The sequence below is a fragment of the Trichoplusia ni genome, chromosome 17 (genome assembly GCF_003590095.1).
Source record: "Trichoplusia ni isolate ovarian cell line Hi5 chromosome 17, tn1, whole genome shotgun sequence".
Taxonomy (NCBI): domain Eukaryota; kingdom Metazoa; phylum Arthropoda; class Insecta; order Lepidoptera; family Noctuidae; genus Trichoplusia; species Trichoplusia ni.
Window position 1 is genome coordinate 6,151,602 of NC_039494.1, and position 9,497 is coordinate 6,161,098.

The 9,497-nt window shown below is 34.8% G+C and overlaps 1 protein-coding gene across 1 annotated transcript; it reads left to right on the forward strand.

The window, feature by feature from the left end:
- Nucleotides 1-6,962: 6,962 nt before the first annotated feature.
- LOC113502563 lies at nt 6,963-7,958 on the forward strand. Its single transcript, XM_026884176.1, has 2 exons — nt 6,963-7,189; nt 7,726-7,958. The coding sequence occupies exons 1-2, from the start codon at nt 7,001-7,003 to the stop codon at nt 7,864-7,866; spliced, it is 330 nt and encodes a 109-aa protein (XP_026739977.1). The 5' UTR covers nt 6,963-7,000; the 3' UTR covers nt 7,867-7,958.
- Nucleotides 7,959-9,497: the final 1,539 nt, after the last annotated feature.

The window sequence follows — 9,497 nt, forward strand, 5'->3', positions numbered from 1 at the left end:
TGCACATTCGTTTAACGTTATATACACAGTGTTGGTGTAAAACCAAATAAAAGTGGGGTCATTCCGGCATCGCAGTGGGTTAACGGTCGTTGCCAGTGCATAACTAACAGTAGGTCGCTGCCTTATCGCTAGTGAACCCTATTAAATTACCCATTTCGTCGGCTAACTCTCCACTAGCAAGCACGATAAGGTGATACTGTGGATATTTTTCTTCCATTCCACTTCAAGAAAGGAATTACAACGTACAATTTATTTTATTTAAATGCTAGTGCCCTTCATACTGATAAAGTCTTTAAGATTGTTTTTGAGGACGGATTTGAACCCGCTGCGGTGCAATAAAATTATAAAATCCGCAAAAATAAAAAAGTTTAGCAATGAAAAATGAATTGTAGAAAATTTATAACTAATAGTTATTAAAGGATATAAATGCAGAATATGTTACACGTACCTCTAATAAAAATGAAATATACGAAACATATTTTTTACAGAAACTACTTTTCGAATCGTATAGGTACATTTCATTCTTAAAGATTCTTTAAGCTTTAAATGCCTGTAAGTAATTCTATGTAGGTAAGTGTTTTCAGATTTTTTCATCATGTTTTGTTTACCTTTCTCACGCCACACAATAATGACTAGCCACCGTATTAGCATTATTGATGGGAGTACTAAGAGCCTTGTAGGGTCCTCTAGTCGAGGACTCTTCACCCGCGCTGAGAGCAATGCGCCTTAAGCGTTGTTTATTATTTTTAGCCTAGGGGCTATTGCCAAGTACCTCCACTTCTCGTAAATTAAAATAATTTAATATTTACATAAAAATATAATGTTTTGGGTAATTTTATAATAGGGTTTCAATCATCTGCTACTTCTTAGAGAACATAAGAGAGGCTGATATAAATTAGCTGAGAAAAAAATAATAATAATAAAATTATTAAAAGATGGATTTGGTTATCAGTTTGAACGTATATTTATAGCAACAAAGTCATAATTATAAATGTCGAATATCATTCACAGCTTCATCTGGCTGGATTGCTGGAACACATTTAGATTGTTAGATAAGCTACACAGTTTAAATTGATTTTCGATAAAAACCTCTGTGGAGCCCATTAAGGCTGATGCTTGCCGGGGCAGCAGGGTTACTTTGGCTCTGGTACACGAAGGGCAAAGGAAGGAACGAGGGTGGGTTGTAGCCAGTAGGAGTCTGACTCCCTTCCGCTCAACCCAAAGTGGAAGGAGTCCCATGAAAAAATAAGGATAGAAACCTGGGGCTGGGGGGAGGTAACACTACTCCAATGTTGTCTTAATTCTTAAGTAATATTATTACTATTAAGATAATACTCTGTATTCTCTGAAGAGAATAAATCTTTAACAGTCGTTACAGTTAGTCAGAATCTTGAAAAGTCTGACAACCAGTCTAACTAAGGGGTATAGTGTTGCCTAGGTAAAAGGGTTAAGGCGGTCAGATAGGCAGTCGCTCCTTGTAAAATACTGGTACTAAGCTGAATCCGGTTAGACTGGAAGCCGACCCCGACTTAGTTGGGAAAAGGCTTGGTCGATGATGATGTAGAGAAACAGTGCACTACACGGAGTACCGCCTCTCAAAGTCCACATCTTTTATTGCTGATTGCCGTTAACGTGAAATCACACTTATACCTAGGTAGACTTAAAGTGAAACACTTGCGACTAGAACAACTACTCTTAAACGAAGAGTCTGTTAACACGGTTCTTTCGTCGAGAGTTCCTTGTTGGTGCTGAGAACAATGCATACATAAACCAGTGTAAATTGAACTGTAACTGTTGTTGTTTTTTTCTTTACTTTTTTATATTGTTGCTTAAATGCATAAACAGGATGTCTTAGCAGAAATAAGTTATTTAATAAATTAGGAAACTGAAAATAATAAATTGTTGTTGTGTATTGTACTGGATTTAACGTATTTTTTTTCATATTCAAAGTATTGAGATAAAAAATTAATATTGAAGAAAATCTTTTTCATGGGGGAATAACTAAAAACGTTTTTAGAGGATCTCATGTTTGTGAAATGAAATACATTTTTGTTTGTTTATTTAGTTTTTTTTTTGTTGCGTACACATAATTGCGTCACCTGCAAAAAAATTAGCTTTCTTCCTGTCGCAGTTTACCTACAAGATACCTACATTCTGTTGACAGACATATTAGAAATAGAGTCCCGCTATACTTTTTGATTACAAAACCTTAAAAATTACAAATTGTATATTTTTATCAAACCTTTAAAATTACAACATGAACGCTGACTCACCTCAATCGGGTCAAAGATTAAATCCCTAATTACGTTCTCCTCGGCCGGTATTGATGTTATTAAATTTGAAGGTAAACCGTCTCGATCCAGCCAAGTTGTCGGAAGGTGTTGTCTGTAATTAATAAGGTTAATGCGAGCATCGGCTGTGCGTGAGCCGTAAACGCCGCGATCCATTCATCGAGTCACCTCGTACTACGAGATGTAGGTTCATAATAGGATACTGGTTTGTGACTTGGTAGAGGGATAAAGTTAGATCCTTTGATAAGACTAAAGTGTATTTAGATAAATGTGTGTAACGAGTGACGTAATTTGCTTTACTCTTATAAAACTACGTGTACCTACCTCGTCCGTGAGGTAGGTACACGTAGTTTTATAAGAGTAGAGTCTTTGTTTTCTGAGCATGTTCAAACGGCTGGACTAATTTAGATATGTTAAAATATTAAATAGAATCTCGGGGTGATCGCCGCAGTATCGTTGTGTAGAAGTGTTTATTATAAATTTGGTGTTGTTTAGATAACTGAGTTCTAAAATTAAAAAAAAGTTGGAATCCAAAGCTGAAAAAAGATAATGCATCTATAGTTTAATTGAATAATAACAATGTTGAACTTGCTGATAAATACTCGTGAAAAACCGTTGCAACGCTTAATAATGACTCATTCTCACGATGGTAACTAGAAGAATCTATAGTCATTGGTAAAACACGGCGCGTATAACTAAACAATTCACAACCAATTACGAGTCAATCAAATTCAAGTAAAACAGGTCCCTTAAATCTGCGAGCAGGCTCTCGGTCCCTTGCTCTGTACATTTAACAGGAGCCTTAATCACTATTTAATTATGCGGAACTCGGGCGTCGCGGAAAAGAGCCCAACTTAGCGATTACTCCATGTTTTTGTTTCACCCTCCTGAAACGCCCCGTTGTTTTGAGCCGCAATGAATTGTCATTATATTCGCGAGTACCCTAAAGTGTGGGAAACAACTGGAAGTAAAAGGGAATGCATAATGAATTATATTAAGATTAGCAGTATCTTAGTAATATGCCTAAATTTTTGCGTTTTTGATTTGGCTCTCAGCCGGACTTTCGTCGTTTGACTTTTCATATATTATGTATCTTTATTGTTTTCATGCGCAGAAAGCAAAACGAATAATATTTCCGTAAGGTGTGTTACGATGCAATTAACAAATTCTTGGTCAGCGGCCTCGCTAGATTATATAGCTGGGAATCGACTGACGCTTATAGCTAGCAAGTTCGAGTTATTGAATTTACATATACAAAATTAAATATTCAAAGTAAGCTTATTTGGTTCGTCTCTGCTGTCTGCTGGAGGCGTCTGTTGTCAAATAAAACAGCATATAGTTTTCGCAAATATTCGAGGCTAACAAAAATTTCTCTAAAACCTCGTTCGTTTTCTTGGCACCTAGACAGAAAAAAAAGAAAAATCTATTATACGAATCTAATACTTCTTCTTTTAATATTGACGTCAAGCAAGCCACAAGCAGCAGTAAAAATCATCAAACGTTCCGAGTTCTCACAGTAAAATTGAATTTAGCTCTCGAAAGCACCTCGAGACATAAACGGGGATAATCCTCTCAGATGCAATAAAAACAAACAAATTGCACGTAAAGTAATGCCGAGAGCTTTGCCCACTCCGCGGCAACGCGTGGAGGCCTTTAAATCCTTATTTATATGATAACGCTATTATTCCTCGTCGGCCGGTTTTGTTTTCTTATGTACTTTCTTTGTAAGTGAGAGGTTATGTGTGATAAACTCTATTTCGGGTCGTGAGGTAAAGCGGTGTGTTTAGTAGGATATAATATGTAGATCTTTTAGTAATATAATAACAGATTTTGGTTTTTCCCATTGTCACTAGGCCACGACTTTTTCTCATATAGGAAAAAATCTATGACGTCTAATCTTGTAATTAATTCCTCATAGTTCTATATTCTCCAAACCATTAAATAAGCAACCTAAATATTTGCAGAAATAACAGAACAACAAAACGAGTAAAAACTCTAAAACAATTCCAACTAAAGAAATCGTAATTAAAACAAGCTACATGTAAAACAAACGCGATTCCAAATAAACCATGAAACTTAATTCCCCCGCAGTACGGCTTAAACGCGTACACCCGTCCCCAAAAGTTGTGTTACAAACAAGTGTGCGGTGTTATCACGTCGTAAAATAAAAGTAATGACCGCGCTGCGTGGCCCGTTGTACGCGTTACTATTTGAATATAGTGGTATTGAAATGTGGAATATTTTATGTATTGTAATGCTTATGTGGTGTTAGGGACAAATCTCTCGAATGATAGTGTAAACATAACTACTGATGAAAGTTTATGTCTGTTAAAGGTTGTAGATCTGTTTGAACAATGTGATAATTCGAGAACGATAAATGTAGATACTGAGTGAAACAAAAGAGTTTTGGTGGTGAATAGAGTTAGCACAGCTGTAGGCGTGTTTGTATTACGTCTAATCCAATTAATTGACAAGTCAGTAGGGTGATGATAGGCGTTGCAAGATAGTTTAGGTTTAGTCAGTAAGAGTCTGACACTACCCATGTCCTTTCCCGACCCATCGTCAAATTAAATATAGTGTGATGCAGTTGTAAAGTTAAGTCGATCTCCTATAGGTATAAATTACTTAAATCATAAGTGTTTCGTAAAACATTTCTTCTTAACATTGTTATGGCAGAAAAAATCCTAACTTCTTTTCATTCGATAAACCATCTAAGCGACAAAAACGTATTAAAAAATGTAAAAGTGTATTGGATTTTTTAATCTTATTAAAATCTTAGCTACCTGCAACGCGTTAAAACGGAGAATTAAGGTAACTTCGTAGAATTAACGCCTACGACGGTAATGTAGGGAAAAATAAATATTGCGCTCATAATTTCATTTCTTGGCATAATCATTTTCATATGACGACATGAACGTGCTGACGTACTCATACAGGTCGACCTAAACAATGGTTTTATTGGAACCAAGAATAGTTACGTTCATAACTGGCTCTCAACAGGAGCAGGACAGACAGAACAACGGCTGATTTGAGGTAACGTCAATAATTCCAATAAAACAACAATGGGGATCGTTTTATCAACAATATAATTTTCATTCCTTTTGTTATAGTCTTTAGAATTCACAAAAATAATTATAGAACCGAAAATGAAAATTACTAGCGATATTTATTATATCATCATTATATCAGCTAGGAATCTGTCATTGCTAAAACAATCCCTTCCCTCATTTCTGCCTCTTTAATTTCTATTGTGTGTTCTGCTTTAAAGCGTTTCTAGTTCGTTTAGTTTTAGTATACAATGAAATTTATGCTTTATTTATGTTTTCTATTGTCGTTCATCAAAAGTTCAATTTTTCGAACAGTCTCCCCAAATCCCTTTCTCACTTTAAAAAATAGTTAAAATAAACCCCAATCCTTAACCCTCAGGCGATAATAGATGGCATCGTAACCCATAACTAGGAACGGGATAAAAAATAAGTTGAAGTCGTTTCACATTGCCCGCATCTGGTGCTAATGTGTCCAACTTTTGATAAAGCCGTAGTGCCGAACAAATTGGGCGTTGAATCACTTTTTCATGTTCAACAGTTAAGTGATATTTTAAGGTCACGTTAGAAATGTTCTGTGATTTGAAACGGGGTTACTCAAAAAGGATACGGTTTCAAAGTTATGGTAAGGAACTTTTGGTCGCAGTGAATTACTGAGCTCACAAGGAAGTAAAAAGTGCGTTCAATTTTCGATACTATACCTATATAAAAAGAGTTTTACCTTAAAAAAAATAAGGTGCTTTTTATTCGAAACGCTATTAATAATTAATGACACATACAGTGTAACTTGTGTATCCGCTGAATTCATAATGACCCTTGATCAATACTTTAATTGTATTTGTAGAGATATGTAGATATTGAAGAAACGGGAGTACGTGATAACGCTCTGTGACTAAGAAACTTCGATCAGTTTCAAATATGATAACGATTCATTGATAAAGCAATAATACATTCAGATGGTAATCCTAAAATTCTGAAATTCTATTGAATTATTTTCCAACTTTTTTATTTAATGATACAGTATTTTCTTTATGAATTTCCCTATAGATAATATAAATAGGATATGTAAGAAATACTTTTAAACAGATGCATGATATAAATATGTTACTTAGCTCTCAAAATATAATGTTTCATAAATCGACCAAACCAAATACGCTATCGTTTAAGAGTTAGAGACATGAAATCACAACAGATTTGAAATAAAAATGAAAACAATTATTTAAAAAAAAACTACTATTTATCATGTAGAAATAACGTAATAATCAGGCAACCCCAAGTATAATTAATGTCTTCTACAGGTGTAATTTATGTACGTAAAGTGTGTTTTACTTAAATAGAACCGCAGCATATACATATAAGACTTCTCGATTAATGAGATGAATCATTGCACTAGAAATGCTCTCTAAGCACCTGTCAATCCTATTAATCTTTATCTATCTCTATCATTTATCATTTTCCTTATGCGGTCAAACTCACGCAAGCGACAAACGTGAAAATGAACTCTACTACTTTGCAATAAGAACTAAATTGTATTTATGTATCCCTACAATGTAAGGTCGATTTTATCTCGGACACCTTTATCTCAAGTGTGGAATAATGTCGAAATATATATAACATACATTGTGTTACCTCACCATAACAGTTGCCTTTGAAGACCTATCGAAAATGTCTCTTAAAATCAATATATTTGTGATCTGTGTGTTGTGTGTGGCTTTGTACAGTGCCACGGATCTGAATATAGGAATAATTAACGGACAGTTGGGGTACCAGGAGCAAGTCAAGCTCAGCAGTATACCGCTAACAGTGAGAGTGAAGAACGTATTCTACACTTCCAATAACACGAAAGTTATAAAGGTCAGTGCTTTATTGATGTAAGACATGGACATCAACGTGGTTGTGGTGTCTTCTCTTATAGAGAACGAAAGATCAACAGTTTAAATGGTGTTTGGCAGTTTCAGACTTCACTTCTCTTTCACATTTTTACTTACTTTCCATAATCATTTATTGAGACATTATAAAAGCTCATAGCTGCATAGGCAGAATAGAAATTGAATTTGCAACTTCAAAGTACAAAACATAATTGTCCATTCAGATATTAACCCCACAGACCGACACAGGCCTTTACCTAAAATTGTTCATAACCATTCTCACGAACGACACTTAGTAAGAAGTCACCCTTATGTGTCATGCTGTCTTTATCTTTTCCAAACGAAATGTAGAGACGTCACTTATTTAACCATTTCCCAGTCTCGTGAGTCTAAACTATTGTGACTATTGGCTGAATTTCGAAGTTGTTTAATGTCATTTTTGAATGCGTTACAATACCGCTTCGTACTGTGACTCTGTGTATTAAGGCATGCAATCATGTAACTCTAGTTTTTCGTTTCCAGGGTATATCAGCTGTGGATCTGGCTAATACTAAGGCCAAAGTGAAGATCACAGCGGGCGGCGTCAACTTCTCATTTGTAAACGTCTTACTCAATAGCGAGCGAGGCGAAAGCCTTAACTATTTGGTTCAGATATATGTGTAATAGTCTTGTCACCTTTTTATATCCTATTTTATAATTTTAGAAGTCATATAAGCTATGGCATCTTATTTTCAGAAATAAATGAATTAATCATATATTTTGTTTTCATTTCATTTAACTTAATTTTAAATATTTTTAGGCCCAAGGATGCCTAAGGATGGGAGTTATAAGTTTGACGTGTCTTTTTGTCTATCATCATAGCTCCCACACAGATTGAGCAATTTCAATTTATTTTTTTTGTATGAAAGGCGTTGTATGAATAATAATATAGGCGAGTGTTTACAAATCATGTTCACTAAAAATCAAGCAAGCCGGTTAAAAGTTGTGGGGTTTGCAATTCTGCTAAAGATGATTTTAATGTGAGTAACGGATGAAATTTTTATTTTTAAAAGATTAGCTTGTTAAATATTTCAAACGAGACATGAGATCTCTAAAAAGCAAGGTTATCGAAGATAACTTGACTTTAACATTAACCATTGCTGAATCATGTCAAAAATGTTTGCAAAATACAAATGTATTTGTCTACTACTTTTACGACGTCGATGGTATATGTGTGATACTAAGACAGTTACATAATAAATTAAAAATCTGATAAATTATGTAACAAATTATAATCGTATTTAAGTAATGTATTCGACTATACCTGCCATCTGTTTCAGACAGATGAACAGAACAGACTCTAGAAAAATGCGGAAATATCATTTTAGCTAAACACAATTTACAGAAAATACCTTACAGCTAAAAGCAATAATTGCATCGCATATTTTCATAATTTTCATTGCATATTTTCTATTGCTCCTCTCTCGTGTATATTTTTTACCCCGCATCGCGAGTTATTCCGATCAATAACGCAGCTATTTCCAGATAAAACGTTATTAATGAGTTTGCTGATTAAAATTCCAATAAATAACAATATGGCAGAGTTTAATGAGTGCGTGTAAAGTATGCAAATGCTAGGTATATGAGACTACGCTCACATATTGGTCAGGGGGCATCGATGCGTGTGCAGCCCGGGAGCTGACGGCTTTAATGAATTCATTTAAAATTTAAATTAAATTGATATTTGCAAACGTTTAATGGTTTTAATAAAAGTTACTAGACTAGACATCCCGAAGAAGAAAAAACATTTTTTTTGTTACTTCTAGGCATCCTACTTATGAGTTTCTAAATAGGCATACGCAGTTAAGGGTCTCTACTTAAAAAAATGATATTTTTAGTTTTGAATTAAATTTAAGTGAGCATTATTGCTAGGTATTCCTGTACACTATAGTAGCATTTTTTAATCAGCAATAACTTAAGTCTAGCTTTGAATATACCTATCTCATGAAAAAGTGTTACACATATTCATAAATACATGTCGAAAATTATCCGAAACGATTTTCAACTATGCAAATAATAACGTACCTCTGAATTTAATAAAATAAGTGAGCACTACCTGTATGATATAAAGTCATTGTCCGCGATGCCCCAGCTCCCGGCCTGCCATGTTTACTCTGGCCCCGTTGAATATGCAGTGCACTGGGCGTGCCCTAAACTCTTGTAAGCCTTTGTTTGGGCCCGATATTGGATCCCGACGTTTATCGGCCACTTTGATACAGTCTCTAAAATATTCATGTTGTTTATAGGCGAGCTCG

Excerpts from the sequence above, each read along its gene's own strand:
- LOC113502563 (XM_026884176.1), top strand. The coding sequence starts at position 7,001 with ATGTCTCTTAAAATCAATATATTTGTGATCTGTGTGTTGTGTGTGGCT. Across the intron at positions 7,190-7,725 it reads ATAACACGAAAGTTATAAAG|GGTATATCAGCTGTGGATCT; the intron begins GTCAGTGCTTTA and ends TTTCGTTTCCAG.